Below are 17,129 nucleotides of genomic sequence, written 5' to 3' on the forward strand. Positions count from 1 at the left end.
TGTTCAAATCCTCCACCAGTCCAGTCCCTCTAGATCCTACCCTGGAGATGTTGTCTGACGGCTCCCACATTTAACCGCCTCCGTATCATCATCGTCATAAAAAGAGAAAAAAACAGAGAACCATGGAAACCAAGCCAACGTCATAAGAAAAGAAGAGACACTCCAAGCTGTCAGTTGACGTCACACACGGAGCAGGCCTGGCTGCCTCTTGACGGGGGAAGCCACATGTTATGCAACCACGCCACGCCAGGGGCTACAAATCAATTAGCAGTCCTACACTGACAGCTGAGCAGTCCTACACTGACAGCTGAGCAGTCCTACACTGACAGCTGAGCAGTCCTACACTGACAGCTGAGCAGTCCTACACTGACAGCTGAGCAGTCCTACACTGACAGCTGAGCAGTCCTACACTGACAGCTGAGCAGTCCTACACTGACAGCTGAGCAGTCTTACACTGACAGCTGAGCAGTCTTACACTGACAGCTGAGCAGTCTTACACTGACAGCTGAGCAGTCTTACACTGACAGCTGAGCAGTCTTACACTGACAGCTGAGCAGTCTTACACTGACAGCTGAGCAGTCTTACACTGACAGCTGAGCAGTCCTACACTGACAGCTGAGCAGTCTTACACTGACAGCTGAGCAGTCCTACACTGACAGCTGAGCAGCAGACAGCTGAGCAGTCCTACACTGACAGCTGAGCAGTCACTGACAGCTGACTGACAGCTGAGCAGTCCTACACTGACAGCTGACAGCTGAGCAGTCCTACACTGACAGCTGAGCAGTCTTACACTGACAGCTGAGCAGTCTTACACTGACAGCTGAGCAGTCTACACTGACAGCTGAGCAGTCTTACACTGACAGCTGAGCAGTCTTACACTGACAGCTGAGCAGTCTACACTGACAGCTGACACTGCTGAGCAGTCTTACACTGACAGCTGAGCAGTCTTACACTGACAGCTGAGCAGTCCTACACTGACAGCTGAGCAGTCCTACACTGACAGCTGAGCAGTCCTACACTGACAGCTGAGCAGTCTTACACTGACAGCTGAGCAGTCCTACACTGACAGCTGAGCAGTCTTACACTGACAGCTGAGCAGTCCTACACTGACAGCTGAGCAGTCCTACACTGACAGCTGAGCAGTCCTACACTGACAGCTGAGCAGTCTTACACTGACAGCTGAGCAGTCCTACACTGACAGCTGAGCAGTCCTACACTGACAGCTGAGCAGCCCGTGATGCTGCTTTCTTTTTCCTCAGGCCTAATCTGGGCTGGTGTTGACCCGAGGCTTCACATCTGCCAGACAGGCAGTGACACACATTTACATTGACATTTTCGTCATTTAGCAGGCTCTTTTATCAAGAGCGACTTAGAGGAGCAATCAGGGTTAAGTGCCTCGCTCAAGGGCACGTCGGCAGATTTTTTCACCTACTTTGCTCGGGGATTTGAAACAGCAACCTTTTCTTTTACTGGCCCAATGCTCTTAACCTCTAGGCTACCTGCTGCCACACACACACACACAATCATAAAGTGTGCGTGCGCACACACAGTCTTTCTACCAGCTAACGTTTGTATTTTACTATTACCCGTCTTCAGGATGACCACCTGCTCATTGTTGAGTAATCCACAAAGGAAGTGTGTGTGTGTGTGTGTGTGTGTGTGTGTGTGTGTGTGTGTGTGTATATGATATCAATCTCCTCCCAGACAGTTTTGAAGTCTAGTTATGTTGGACTGATCTAATGGTAAGTCATAGTCATATCCAGCCTGCTGCTCTGACATCATTCAACTACCTTTGTTTGAGGCTTATTTGAAGGACGAGCTTCAGCTGTCAATCATCTGCAGGCTGCAGACATGAAATAAAATATTCCATCTGTATTCCCGGAGATGCATTATATATGAGGGTGGTGGAGTAGTCAGAAGACCTTTAAGACCAAAGTCAACGGATGACTACTGGACATGGGAGAAAAGTTTCCTTCTGCAAAATGGTAACCCTCAGAGTACTTTCAAAGTTGTGTCAGATTGACAGCTATTGTAAAAACGGAGAGAGGAAACACAGTAATCTATATATTTTTCTACTATATCCTTTGTTTTCCCGAATCACACCAAATGCAGAAACAACCAATAAACCAGCAGAAAAACCTCCAGAAATATGGACTTGTCAAATTCCAAAAGAGAGCGGAGAGTAATGTCTCTTTGAAAGCTCCCTTATCTGTTGTGCTGAATTGAAATGTGAGTGAGGGTGGTTACTTCCTGACTGACAGCTTGGCAGAGGTGGAGAGAGAAAGGGAAAGGAGGATGTGTACTGGACTGAACAAAGGCTGCAGATGTTCCTCAATGCAGCGAATCTGCATCCTAACTAGAGAGGAGGAGAACGTAATCAGCTCACATAGTTCTGTCTGTCACTCACACCCACGCACAGATCTAGACACACACACACACACACACACACACACACACACACACACACACACACACACGCACAGATCTAGACACACACACACACACACACACACACACACCCACGCACAGATCTAGACACACACACACACACACTCTCTTTCTCTCTGTAACCTTTTTCTAACGTTTCGACTTCGAATCTCTCAATATCTCTTTCTTTTTATTAATCCTCAGGTAGATCATGGAGATATGACTGCTGAACTATGCTAGTTCACCGAAGTAAACTTTTGTGACATTGTAGGACCAGTGTCACACTACCTAATTCTTCAGTAAAAAGACATCGCTGACTTTGAGATAGACGGTTCCTGCTCTCCCCTAATGGCTGGGTATCATCTTCCCTGTGTCCCGGTGTGACGCTCAGCGACCTGATAAATCTCAGCTACCTGATTAACTCTCCTAATTGAAGGGCCAGTTTGAGTTAACACTGGCTTCAAAGAGGCAATAGTTAGAGCCAGTTTTATAGGCCTTTTCTTGCCCAGGGACCCCCTCCCAGGCAAACCGGCAACCCAGGGACCACATCATGCATTTGCCCAAAATCACCAGGTGAATGATAATTGCAAAGGAGAAGTAATCAACATTTTAAAATGCATAGATTTGGTAGATAGTTTTTCATTATTTTGACCTACCGACATTATAAAATCGGAAGGGCAGCTAAGAGCAGCTATTTAGCTGGTTACACAAAGGTCAGCAAAAACAGTACCAATCAAAAGTTTGAACACAGCTAATCATTCCAGGGTTTTTCTTTATTTGACTATTTCTACATTGTAGAATAATAGTCAAGACATCAAAACTATGAAATAACACACCATGGAATCATGTAGAAAGTGTTAAACAAATCTAAACATATTTTAGATTCTTCAAAGTAGTCACCCTTTGCCTTGTTGACAGCTTTGTCACACTCTTGGCATACCCTCAACCAGCTTCATGAGGAATGGTTTTCCAACAGTATTGAAGGAGTTCCCACATATGCTGAGCACTTGTTGGTTGCTTTTCCTTCACTCTGCGGTCCAACTCATCCCAAACAATTTCAATTGGGTTGAGGTTGGGTGATTGTGGAGGCCAGATCATCTGATGCAGCACTCCATCACTCTCCTTCTTGGTCAAATAGCCTTTAGACAGCCTGGAGGTGTGTTGGGTCACTGTCTTGTTGAATTTTTTTTTATTGTTCCAATGCTGTGGTAGCCATGCTGGTGAAGTGTGCCTTGAATTCTAAATAAATCACAGACAATGTCACCAGAAAAGCACCCCCACACCATCACACCTCCTCCTCCATGCTTCATGGTGGAAACCACACATGCGGAGATAATCCGTTCACCTACTCTGCGTCTCACAAAGACGTAGCAGTTGGAACCAAAATTCTAATATGTACTCATGAGACCAAAGGACAGATTTCCACCAGTCTAATGTCCATTGCTCGTGTTTCATGGCCCAAGCAAGTCCCTTCTTCTTATTGGTGTCCTTTAGTAGTGGTTTCTTTGCAGCAATTAGACAATGATACCCTGATTCATGCAGTCTCCTCTGTACAGTTGATTTTGAGATGTGTCGTTTACTTGTACTCTGTGAAACATTTATTTGGGCTGCAATCTGAAGTGCAGTTAACTCTAGACCCTCTGGGTCTTCCTTTCCTGTGGCGGTCCTCCGGATTGACTGAACTTCATGTCTTAAAGCAATGATGGACTGTCATTTCTCTTTGCTTATTTCAGCTGTTCTTGCCATAATATGGACTTGGTCTTTTACCAAATAGGGCTATCTTCTGTATACCACCCCTACCTTGTCACAACACAACTTATTGGCTCAAACGCATTAAGGAAAGAAATCATTTTTTTGGTTACTACATGATTCCATATGTTATTTCATAGTTTTGATGTCTTCACTATTTTTCTACAATATAGAAAATAGTTTTAAAAAAAGGAAGAAAAACCCTGGAATGACTAGGTGTTTACATTTTTGACTGGTACTGTATGTCCATGTCAAGAAAGCTTACCAGCAGCCAGCGGCACTGGTAGCTTCCTCACCGGTGCTTTTTCAAAGCCTATGTCAGATACTAGTGGAATTTGCTCAAAATTAGGAGTTGAGAATTGAAGTTGACATCATTATAAATATGATCCTCTTCTTTACCATAGGAATAGTAGTTCATTCTGTTGTTGTAAGTGAAATTCATAAAAACATTGAAACTAAATAGAAATAGGGCCTACCGAGTGGTGCAGTGGTCTAAGGCACTGCATCACAGTGCTAGAGGCATCCCTACAGACCCAAGTTCGATCCCGAGCTGTATCACAACCGGCCGTGACCAGGAGTCCCATAGGGCTAGTCACAATTGACCCGTCGTCCGGGTTTAGGGAGGGTTTGGCTGGTGCGGCTTTTCTTGGCTCATCGCGCTCTAATTATTCCTTGTGGTGGGCCGGGCGCCTGCAGGCTTGACCTCGGTCGTCAGGTGAACTGTGTTTCCTCCGACATATTGGTGCGGTTGGCTTCCGGGTTAAGCGAGCGGGTGTTAAGAAGCGTGGTTTGGCGGGTCATGTTTCGGGAAGACGCATGACTCGACCTTCGCCTACCGAGCCCTTTGGGGAGTTGCAGCGATGAGACAAGATTGAAATTGGAGAGATAAAGGGGAGTAAAAAAATGAATATATATATATACCCTGTTATAGGTAAATAAAAGAGTGTCATCGGTGCAATGGAGACAAAAGCATATCAGTCTGACTCAGCGAGCTACCGAGCGCCGGCACGTTAACCATAATAGCACCGGAGCCTCAGGAACCAGAGGCGGGTGCAGTTTGAAGATGAGTTTAAAAAGATCAATGCTGGGTCTAGGCTGGGCGCTGAATGCAGCAATTAGCTGTGTCTCTGGGTCCCACCGTGGGCCTTTATCTTATAATTTCATCCTGTGAGTGACCCAGACTTAAAGTCAATACCACGGTGAGGCCGCTCGATAAGAGCTCAGGGGATCTGAAGCCGGCGGAAAACAGCTCCTGTCACCACCTGACGTACAACACACCAACAAGGGGAGGAGGGTGGGGTTGCTCGAGTCTGAGCCTTGTCAAAAGTCACCCTATGGACTTGGCAGGAACACCCCATCCATTATTGATTGCATGTTGATAGAACCCCAGAGACTGTTGTCCTTACTGTACTTCCATTAGGGCCAGATGAATCACCTGCTCTTCCTCCATCAATGCCCACCTTCTTCAATGTCCAACACTGACAAGTCAATCAATCCCAACCTCATCTGTTCCCATTCCCTCCCTCTCTAACCCCCTGACACCATCCCTCTGATCACCACAACAACACAGTCAGAGTGTGAGTGAACCCCAGCCCATCTTTTCACTGCACACAAAGACAGTTTATCTACCCATAATCCTTCCAAACACCTCCCCCATTACTACGTTCACAGGCTTTCTTCCGGCTGAGGGCTGGAAGACGCGGCTCGTGTTTCAAACAGTCACAGGTGAACTGTGAGACAGTAGAGTTTGCTCTGCATGCCCACCAGTGGGTTATTGTGTGACACCAAAACTGGGTTGTAAAAGGAGGATGTCCACGTTGCTCCGAGCGCTCTTGCAGATGGGCGGAATATGTTAGAGTAATAGGAGGACAGAGCTGGTCTCTCTGGGTTCCTGGCTTGCGCCGTCAGAGGCGCGCGAGCACGCACTACTCGACGCGTACTGTACGCCACAGCAGGAGCAAGAGGGCACAGGCAGCAGTTTGCCATTCGTAGTTAATTACCAGAGTGCTTGCTCCATCTCCGGCCACTTGACGACCTCAGCACACTGCTGATCTACCAGTGCTTTACTGAAGAGAAACAACCAACAGCTCAGAAAAGAGCGGAGGACAAATCCTACTGGGGTCAGTCGTGTGAGACGAGGGAGTGCATATGCAAAGGTTGGTGTATGTGGGCAAATATGGCAGTGTCTCAGTGTCTGGGTCTGACGTTATAGGCAGAGGAGCAGTCATAGCTCACAAACTAAAGCAGCCCACCAGTGGGGCTGTGAGGGAGAGATGGGACGAGAGAATGAAGGAGAAGGGAATAACTGCTTCTCCTTTAATTAAAACCCAGCAGGCAGGATTAAATGGCATGAAAGTAGCTTTTTAGTGGACACTTTGCGTTTTTCAAAATGTCAGCTTCCCAAATGTCAGCCATCACTACAGCCACACTGCTATTCTTTCTTCTATGCTGGGGAGAGGAGCCACACATAGGAATGAGGTAAGGAGTTCAGTTAAAACACCCAAAGGATGCTGGGAGATGCATGCCCTGCAGTCATTCGTGTTTGTATTGATGCGTGTGCAGTTGTCTAACGCAAACTAATAGGGATGTAGCCTGCAGTCATCAGAGCATATACACCGCTGCCGACTCTTGTCTCAGGGAATGAGGATGTGATATCCTGAAAACAGTCCGATATAAAAACCTCATGTGCTCTTCTTCGGCCTAATGCTGAGAGGAGGGCATACAATTATGCAGTGAAGAAAAGGGGAGATCTACATGAACAGTTCTCAAACAGAACTGTCGAGTCTAAACAGAACTGGAGAGAAAAAAAAGGCGTGTCCACAGAAAAGGAATACAAAGCACGCATACAAACGTCACACACACACACACACACACACCAGAAGGTGAGAAGTTCCGACTCACCAATCACTTTGACGAAATACGCGTCGGCTTCAAAGTTGTTCTTCAAAGCGTGGATGATGAAGCCCTCTTTCCCCTCTTCTTTGCTGAGCACGATCATATCCAATATTCCCTGCAAATGAGAAAATGGTAATACACGACGGACAAAAAGGAAATGGAGGCAAAGTTTTCTTTGACGGTCTCTTCTGATGTACCACTTCATCCCCGTTATGGACAGAGAACAGATCCTCCATTACAGCAGTTATCTGCACTCCTCTCACACTCTTTGTCAGGGAATTACAGAGAAAATGAGCCAACTCCCAGAGACAGGAGTGGAATATAGATATAGAGATGGATAACTACTCCCTCCACGGAAACGAGGAGATGGGGCATATCGCACTAAAATACATATCATAAATAAATCACATAGCCAAAACAAACACATTGATTATGTAAACTCTAAGCAGGCAAGGCCATCTTGGATGTGGTAATGAAAGAGAGGGATGCTGGGAGGCAGGCGGTGATGGGTTAAGTCAGAGCGAGACAGAGCTCTCAGGGAGAAGGATGGGGAGGGAGGAGTGGAGGAAAACTTTGACTAAATAAGACGTAAGCTGTCCCAGATGGTGAATCTTGGTCAGGATGAAAGCTACGTGTCTGTTTAAAGATTTAAAGAAAACAACCAGATTTGAGATGCAGCAGATCCCACTCTCCAAATCTCCTGAAGAGCTGATGGGCCCAACCCGTCTTATCTACACCTTTCGACCACACACATCTCATCTCAGAGGGGAGCTGTGCTGTGAGCTGATTGGGCTCCTAAGGGGACAATGACCGTGCTCTGTCTGTCAGGCCCTGTCGCTTCACTGTGCCAGGGCTGGGCTGGCATCCTGCGCTAGTTGTGCCCTGCAGTGACAAGCTCATCTTGGCACACCCTTCCGTCGGCCCAGAGTGGGATTAGGAAAGAGAGATGCTGCCGTAATCTGCTGGCCAGCGTGGGAGAGAGTGCCCCATGAGCGCGCCATTTCCAGCCTCATGTAGCTACCACCGCTGAAGCCTCTCAGGGAGACTGTTGACAAGAGAGGATCCAGAGCCACCCACAAACAGGACAATTAACAAGACTAATCATACTGGAAGACACATTGAAAAGAGCCAATTCTTGCAGACATAATGAAAACACTCCCAATGGATTTCTGTGCCATTTTAAACTTGGAATTTGTGGGGGTTGTCATACAAATTGAAACAAAATCCCACTAAACCCCGCTCTGCAATGATATAAATGAGACTACATGACAAACTTGGATGAAGGTCAGGGTGACCTAACCTGACCTATCCACAGCAGTAAACACAGCTGCTGGTGGGATCTAGACTACAAGACAGAGTGAAAAAATGGCAATGCTAAAGTCATTGAGAGCGGCCAGTCTGCCAGTCTCCCAGTCACAGCTGGTGTAGCAACAACTCTGCTGCTGGTTAATTGGTTAATGATGAGACGCGAGACCCTGAGGTCACCAGTGGTCTTCCTTTAAATGAGCAGAGCCCTTGCTTGTGTTACAGTGTCGAGGCGTAAAGACAGGAGCCGGCAGGGTAGCCTAGTGGCTAGAGCGTTGGACTAGAAACCGAAAGGTTGCAAGTTCGAATCCCCGAGCTGACAAGGTACAAATCTGTCGTTCTGCCCCCGAACAGACAGTTAACCCACTGTTCCTAGGCCATTATTGAAAATAAGAATTTGCCTAGTAAAATAAAGATAAAATAAAAACAGAGAGAGAGGAAGGGAGGTTGAGAGGAATAGAATGGGATAGGGGGATGTGCTCACTTCCTCACAGATGTCAAATAAGGTGGCAGGGGGAAGCGAGAGGGAGAGGGAGAGATAGGGATGTACTCACATCCTCATAGATGTCAAATTAGGTGGCAGGGGGAAGCGAGAGGGAGAGAGAGAGAGATAGGTGGATGTACTCACATCCTCATAGATGTCAAATAAGGTGGCAGGGGGAAGCGAGAGGGAGAGGGAGAGATAGGGATGTACTCACATCCTCATAGATGTCAAATTAGGTGGCAGGGGGAAGCGAGAGGGAGAGAGAGGGGGATGTACTCACATCCTCATAGATGTCGAAGAAAGTGGCAAGGGGAAGCGAGAGGGAGAGAGAGAGAGATAGGGGGATGTACTCACATCCTCATAGATGTCGAAGAAGGTGGCGATGGCGGCCCCGGGGATGGCCCCCAGGTCAGACTGGTCCCAGTGGACACGGAACATGCGGCCCACATCCTTACAGCTGGCGTTGTCACACGGAACATTCTCCAGGAGGAAGGCCTGCTGACCACTACAGAGGAGAGGGGGAGATGCTGTTAGGGACTGGACAAACACATCCTGCGTTAATCGATGGCTACTGTACACACACACGGACGGACAAAACAATTAATTAATTAAAACATAGCTGAAAATAGACAAGACGTAAAAATCTGCTAAAAAATAGTCGTCTATCCCTCATTTTGGGAGTTTTGATACTCCCCGGCTGTCTAACTTTCATTTTGGTGATCTTTAGCATGCTAGACACAGTCAAGAAACTGTATAAATGTAGGTCCATTTTCATTCCTATACAGTTTCTATTTGGTTTTAGTTATTTTAAAGTATATTGATTTAAAAAAAAAGATTTTTTATATATAAGTATTTTATTTCTTAATTAAAATGTTTTACTCAAACCACCCGCGGACCGAATTGGGCCGTACGTTTGACACCCCTGGACTAGTGAAAGGGAGCAACGATACAACAGAGACCTGTGCAGAAAATACTCAGCTAATAGGCAATTAGTAGCCGTGTCCACAACGGAGAAAGAAACATACGACTTGTTTCAATCCATTTGAATGGGGGAGGGTTAGAACTCCAGACTGTATTGAACAGGGAAATGGAAAAGTTTGGTTGCGAAAGCTTTCATTTTCACTCCAATTTCCAACATTTGTTTGAGGTGTTTTTTTCTTGTCTTTCTTTCTTCCTGTACTCATTTCTGTCGAGACAGTTGCCCGTGTATACGTCTTTAGATCTTATCCTGAGTGTCGAAGCGGAGCAAGTCTAAAAATAGAATAAGCGTGAAAATGTTCTCTTTTTCCACCTGTCCTTTCATTCCATTCTCTCTCTCTCCCTCTCTCTTTTCTGACTGCAGCCGTCTTGAGCACTGGAGGGAGCGTTGTGTTGGAGAGAACCGGCGGCTATGAGGCTGATAGAAACTCTCACCCTTGAGGACGGCTTGTGTGTGTGTGTGTGTGTGTGTGTGTGTGAGAGAGAGAGACAAGGTATGAGTGAGAATGTGTTTCCATCTTTGTGTATCGCTGAAAGACTGAGAAATGTCACACTGCAACGAGGTTCCATCGGTATGCTCACCACATCGCCTAAGCAAGATGGAGAGAGATAAACAAACTAGGAAATGGAGGCAGTCTCCAACTCCAACAAACACAAAAGCATGTCGATGCACATTATGAAGCCAGAGGACAAACTCACACATTCCCTATATTCTCCCTCCCTCTCTTCTCCCACCAGGACACACATCTGCAAATTCATTTTAACAGAACAAAAAAGCCCAGCTTATATCTAACTGGGAGGACGTTTGATACTAAGGTGTTGAAATAACAACCTGCTGTACTTCCAGTACGGAGCCTTCGTCTACCAGGGTTCAATTAAAACACGATCTGGTGGATAGTGTTCCAGGCGGCTGGATGAAATCACGCAAAGACAATTTGAGGACAGGCATCATGCCGCACTGGCACTTTGTAAGGGATTGGAAGGACAGGTGAAATGACACATGTAGGGAACGTTTGTTTTTGACATTTCTGGTCATGTCAATACGGACATTGGCATTTTCCTCTCCTGCCGCATGGCCAGATCCAACACACACCACGAGCCTTTAGTTGTTAGAATAACCATCCAGAACTTTGTATTAACATTAGATGTTTACTAAGGAAGACTGGGCAATACAAGGCCCTGTCTGGACACAGATTGAAGTCACATATTAGTCCTAAGTGCCAACCACAATGTGTGGCATGACTAAGTCGAACTAATGTCACTCTGGAGCGCTACCACATGCCCTTATGCATTTGGCACATCAGAGCCTTCATTCAAAGGAACAGTTCGATGTACATCTGAATGAACCATGTAGTGTGCAGCTCAACAGAATCTCACACCTGAGACAGGATTAGAAATGTGGTTGAGGCTCTTTTGGCTGTAAAAGCCTAACAAACAAAGGATATTTTTTGTCCTTTTTTCCAAAATTGGACAGGCAGACAATGGTCTGCAAATCTCCCCTGTGGATGCCAGTCTGAGTGAATGCCCCCAGTGGCCAGCCTCCAGGGGTGGGCACACAGACCTGCAGAGAGGAGTGTTGCAACACACACTCCTGTGGACAAACCTCATTCCACAGCTCACTAAATACACACACAGTGTCTTGTCCGTCTACAGGCCTGTTGGAGATAAGGATTCCTTCTAGCTTGAAGTGGTCAACAACATCAAGCCCAAACTACGTCCTAGAACTGCCTCCTGGGTAAATACAATCACCCCTCTGTCAGAAAGAGATTTCCTTGGAAGGACACTCAATCAGTAATATCTATTCTCAACTGGATGAGAGTACTAATATTCTCTCTTTGATTGGGTGTCCGCCCCATAATCAGCCCCACATCTCAATCGAACTGATGCCTGTGTTTATCGATCTCCTCTGTGCAGCTAACGATTGCCGTAGAACGTGTTGCAACACGAGAGTGATGCTGACATTTAAGACTTTCAGGTTGAACCTTAGAGAAAGCACCCATTGTTATTCACCGCTGTGGGTGTGTTTTCTCTCTCTCTCTCTCTCTCTCTGCCTTTTTGTCTTCTGAAAAGCCCGTCTCGCTCAACAGGGGATGTGAGGGCTGTGATGAGCACAAGGTCAGGAGAGGTGCTAGCATCACTGATAAAGGGCAATAGCCTGAGAGCAGAACACGTGATCACACCCAAAGAGTCAGCTCCAAAAGCTTGTTCACACACACACACACACACACACACACACACACACACACACACACACACACACACACACACACACACACACACACACACACACCAAAGCTCACACAGAGAGAGGTAAACAGACAGAGATGCAGTACACAAAAGTCTTGCTCTCCACCAAATTAAATGGTTTACTGCAGCAGAATAATTGAACTGCAGTCCTGTACGAGCTCCATCAAATTGAATGTACTTCTCAACCCTCCACAATGACTTACGATGACAGATATTCAACAGTATTACATACTATAGACCAGGGTTTCCCAAACTCGGTCCTACCCTGGGTGTACAGTGCATTCGGAAAGTTTGATTTCCCTTTTTCCACATTTTGTTACATAACATATTCTTAAAAATACATCAATCCACAATACCCCATAAACGACAACGCGAAAACAGGTTAAGAAATGTTTGCAAATTTATAAAAAAAATTAAAACTGAAATACAGTATTTAAATACGTATTCAGACCCTTTGTTATGAGACTTGAAATTGAGTTCAGGTGCATCCTGTTCTCATTACTCATCTTTGAGATGTTTCTACAACTTGGAGGCCACCTGTGGTAAATTCAAATCAATTGGACATGATTTGGAAAGGCACACACCCGTCTATATAAAAGGTCCCACAGTTAACAGTGCATGTCAGAGCAAAAACCAAGCCATGAGGTCGAAGGAAATGTCCGTAGAGTTCCGAGACAGGATTGTGTCGAGGCACAGATCGGGGGAAGGGTACCAAAACATTTCTGCCGCATTGAAGGTCCTCAAGAATAGAGGCCTCCGTCATTCTTAAATGGAAGAATTTTGGAACCACAAAGACTCTTCCTAGAGCTGGCCGCCCGGTCAAACTGAGCAATCAGGAGAAGGGCCTTGGTCAGGGAGATGACCAAGAACCCGATGGTCACTCTGACAGAGCTCCAGAGTTCCTCTGTGGAGATGGGAGAATCTTCCAGAAGGGCAACCATCTCTGCAGCACTCTACCAATCAGGCCTTTACGGTAGAGTGGCCAGATGGAAGTCATTCCTCAGTACAAGGCACATGACAGTCCGCTTGGAGTTTGCCAAAAGGTACCTAAAAGGGCTCTCAGACCATGAGAAACAAGATTCTCTGGTCTGATGAAACCAAGGTTGAACTTTTTGGCTTGAAGGCCAAGCGTCTCGTTTGGAGGAAACTTGCCACCATCCCTACGGTGAATCATGGTGGTGGCAGCATCATGCTTTGGGGATGTTTTTCAGCTGCAGGGACTGGGATACTAGTTAAGGTCGAGGGAAAGATGAACGGAGCAAAGTACAGAGAGATCCTTGACAAAAATCTGCTTCAGAGAGCTCAGGACCTCAGACGGGGGGAGAGCTTCTCCTTCCAACAGGACAACGAGGCTAAGCATACAGCCAAGACAACGCAGGAGTGGCTTTGGTACAAGTCTCTGAATGTCCTTGAGTGGAAAATAGCTGTGCAGCAACATCCCTGTCCAACCTGACAGAGCTTGAGAGGATCTGCAGAGAAGAATGTGAGAAACTCCCCAAATATAGATGCCAAGCTTGTAGCGTCATACCCAAGAAGACTCAAGGCAGTAATCGCTGACAAATGTGCTTCAACAAAGTACTGAGTAAAGGGTCTGAATAGTTATGTAAATTTAATATTTCAGCTTTTTATTTTTTATACATTCGCAAACATAAAAAAAAAAAAACTGTTTTAGCTTTGTCATTAGGGGTGGCTGGTAGCCTAGTGGTTAGAGCATTGGACTAGTAACCAAAAGGTTGCTAGATCGCATCCCCGAGCTGAAAAGGTAAAAATCTGTTGTTCTGCCCCTGAACAAGGCAGTTAACCCTGTTCCTAGGCCGTCATTGTGAATAAGAATTTGTTCTCAACTGACTTGCCGTGTTAAATAAAGGTTAAATAAAATAAAATAAAAATGGGGTATTGCGTGTAGATTGAATCATTCCCCCCCCCCGTCATCAATCAATTTTAGAACAAGTTTGTAATGTAACAAAATGTGGAAAAAGTCAAGGAGTCTGAATACTTTCCGAATGCACTGTACGTTTTGATTTTTGCCCTAGCACAACACAGCTGATTCAAATAACCAATGCTTGATGATGAGTTTGTTACTGAATCAGCTGTGTCGTGCTAAAACCAAAACGTGCACCCAGAATGGGCCCCAGTGTGGAGTTAGGGCGATTCCAAACATCCTTCCTCCCAATGAATCATTTTGTTCTCAGTTTGTTCTGGCAATTTTCACATAGAAACGTCATTGGGAGGAAGGACGTTTGACGTGCTTTTTACATTTGTATCCCAAACCATTTGTGAGAAGAAAAAAACACGAAAGTGGCCATTTTAGGTCATTTTTAGTCTGTAAGACCCTATGATCCGTGAACCGTACATGATACAGACAACATCTGGGTGTCATTGTACTCCTCATAATATGGGGTATGTCTAGATTCTGAAATACACATTTTCACGTTCATTTATTCAGCATTAAAACGATGAATATTAATATCTCAAAAGTACTTATCCTCAAAAATGTTTTCCGACTACGCTGGTGTGGAATCGGCCACACAAGGCAATAAATACCCTCTCAGCAAAGAGCCTACTTCTGCAATGAGACTGACACTGAAGAGTGAAATTGCACAGGACACAACTGGAGACTGTAGACAGACCCTCGGAGTAATAGAATGCCTGAACATCAAATACCCACTTCCCCACTCAGCACAGCAGTGTTTCACAGAGGGAAGAAGCATTTTAGCTGTCATCAGCACCCTGTAGCTGTCATCAGCACCCTGTAGCTGTCATCAGCACCCTGTAGCTGTCATCAGCACCCTGTAGCTGTCATCAGCACCCTGTAGCTGTCATCAGCACCCTGTAGCTGTCATCAGCACCCTGTAGCTGTCATCAGCACCCTGTGGCTGTCATCAGCACCCTGTGGCTGTCATCAGCACCCTGTGGCTGTCATCAGCACCCTGTGGCTGTCATCAGCACCCTGTGGCTGTCATCAGCACCCTGTGGCTGTCATCAGCACCCTGTGGCTGTGGACGCGGAAAGATCCAGACAAATCACTGAAATGCACAGAATCCATATTAAAGACGTCTCAGATCCACTCTCATTAGCAAGAGTAAACAGATAGGAGATAAGGTAACAGGTTTTAGACAGATGTGTAACTCTTCGACTGTGTGTGCATCTATGTGAGCTAAAGGGCTCAGCACTGGGCCTGTTATATCAGACACAGAGCCCCATCCCCTATAATGCGGGTGTGAGTCCTGACCGGGGACCTGCCAAGCCAAAGCACTCTCAGGCTCCTCACTAATTGGCCACTGTGGACCCTCTGAGAGGCCAGACTGACAGGGTGCTTGTTGCCTGATCTCGCTCTCCTCCTCCTCCTCTTCTCCATCCACCAGCCAGAAAAGCCTGTCGGGAGAGGACACCCATCCCAGTGGAGGGTTTAACAGCCCAGACAGTAGTTTACCCCTCCCCCCCATCTGAGGAAGAGAACTCACTGGTCATTGAAACTCAGCAAGACCAACTACTTCTGTCAATGAATGTGTGTGAGAGAAAGAGGGGGAAACAGAAAGAGAGAGACACAGAGAGAGAGAACTAGAGATATAGGCAGGAGGGTGTAGTTTTAGAGGGAGCTGGGTGATCCATAGAGGCTGAAAATGACAGAAAGAAGCTGTTACATCCTCAGGCACTCACAAAAACGGCTTCTGATAAAGAGGCACTTCTCCGTATTGTAATTATCATGTGTCTCTCTCTCTCTCTTGTCCTCCCTACTCCCATCACCCCTGACAAACACTACTGAAACAAAAGCAAAGTGATGAGGAGGCTTCAGTTCCTTCCTGTCTGTCCATCCCTCCCCCTAAGGCTGCTTGATATAGAGAGAGAGAGACACACACGAGAGAGAGAGAGAGACACACGAGAGAGAGACACACGAGTGAGACAGAGAGAAGACAAGCCCTTAGAATGACATACTATTCAGTCCTTACCCATTCCACCATAACATATTCAGTGTCTGTCCGCCTAGTGCCGTCTCCTACCCTGGCCAACCTTCAGCCACCTCCTCCTGGTCCTCTCCCTGCTACTCCCTGAGCACTGTGCCCTCTGATCTCCAGCCTGCGATTATTCATCTAAAAGGACACTGACCCATTTAAATACACCACAAACCACCCACAGACTCTTTGTTTGAGAGCATGCCGCTTTCTGAGTATGCCTATATCCTAAAATCTACAGTAAAGAAATAAGATTACAAAACGTGAAAAGGTCATGCTAGTGTTGTTGGGATGAGAGATGTGCACAAACATTATCTCTCTGACATTTGCAGCAAAACCACCTTTCAGCCGACCAAAGGGTATAAGGCATTATCTGTCAGAGTCATAGACCGCATATGATGGTCAGAGTGCTGGTCTACTGAGAAGAGACCAGCCCTGTCATTTGACCAGGTCAGGGGCACAACATTACACATGTCAACATACGCGTGCAACCTCTTTCAAAAGCAAGTGTCTATGACAAGGTCAACATTACATTTCCACCTCTTGCCGTGAACTTAAAACCAAATCAACATTCATAACCTCTCCCCCACTGGCTCAGACAGACAACCCTCCTCTCTTTCCAAGGTCAGTTCAGGAGAACCTACGGTGCTGTCAGTGTCACAATAACGCACTTCTGTTCACAGGACTCAGGGATTATAGGTCTATGATAACGTAAATGACATGTACAATATATCTATTTTACAGAGGTATTAGCAGGTTGTGGCTAAGCCTAACTTGCTTTCCTAGTATTGCTACCCACGTATGTGATTTAATGGCATTGCCTAGCAACACCATGGCTTGCGGTTGACGACTCAGTCGGGTGGATACAGATAGAACACCACAAAGAGCCATGGCTCAGTGTGTGTGTGTGTGTAGATATAGTACTAGTGGAATGGAAGGTCAGTGTGTGTGTGTGTGGATATAGTACTAGTGGAATGGAAGGTCAGTGTGTGTGTGTGTGGATATAGTACTAGTGGAATGGAAGGTCAGTGTGTGTGTGTGTGTGTATATAGTACTAGTGGAATGGAAGGTCAGTGTGTGTGTGTGTGTGT

At 46.1% G+C, this 17,129-nt stretch overlaps 1 protein-coding gene across 1 annotated transcript in view; it reads right to left on the minus strand.

Moving 5' to 3' along the window:
- Nucleotides 1-17,129, minus strand: part of LOC135547521 (T-cell immunomodulatory protein-like) — a 131,711-nt gene that overhangs the window by 31,351 nt on the left and 83,231 nt on the right. Inside the window, exons 11-12 of the mRNA XM_064976600.1 lie at nt 9,215-9,365; nt 7,078-7,186 (exon numbers count right to left, since the gene is read on the minus strand). Of these exons, the coding sequence (XP_064832672.1) occupies nt 7,078-7,186; nt 9,215-9,365 (260 nt within the window). The remainder of the gene's footprint in view (nt 1-7,077; nt 7,187-9,214; nt 9,366-17,129) is intronic.

This window comes from Oncorhynchus masou, chromosome 1 (assembly GCF_036934945.1).
Source record: "Oncorhynchus masou masou isolate Uvic2021 chromosome 1, UVic_Omas_1.1, whole genome shotgun sequence".
Taxonomy (NCBI): domain Eukaryota; kingdom Metazoa; phylum Chordata; class Actinopteri; order Salmoniformes; family Salmonidae; genus Oncorhynchus; species Oncorhynchus masou.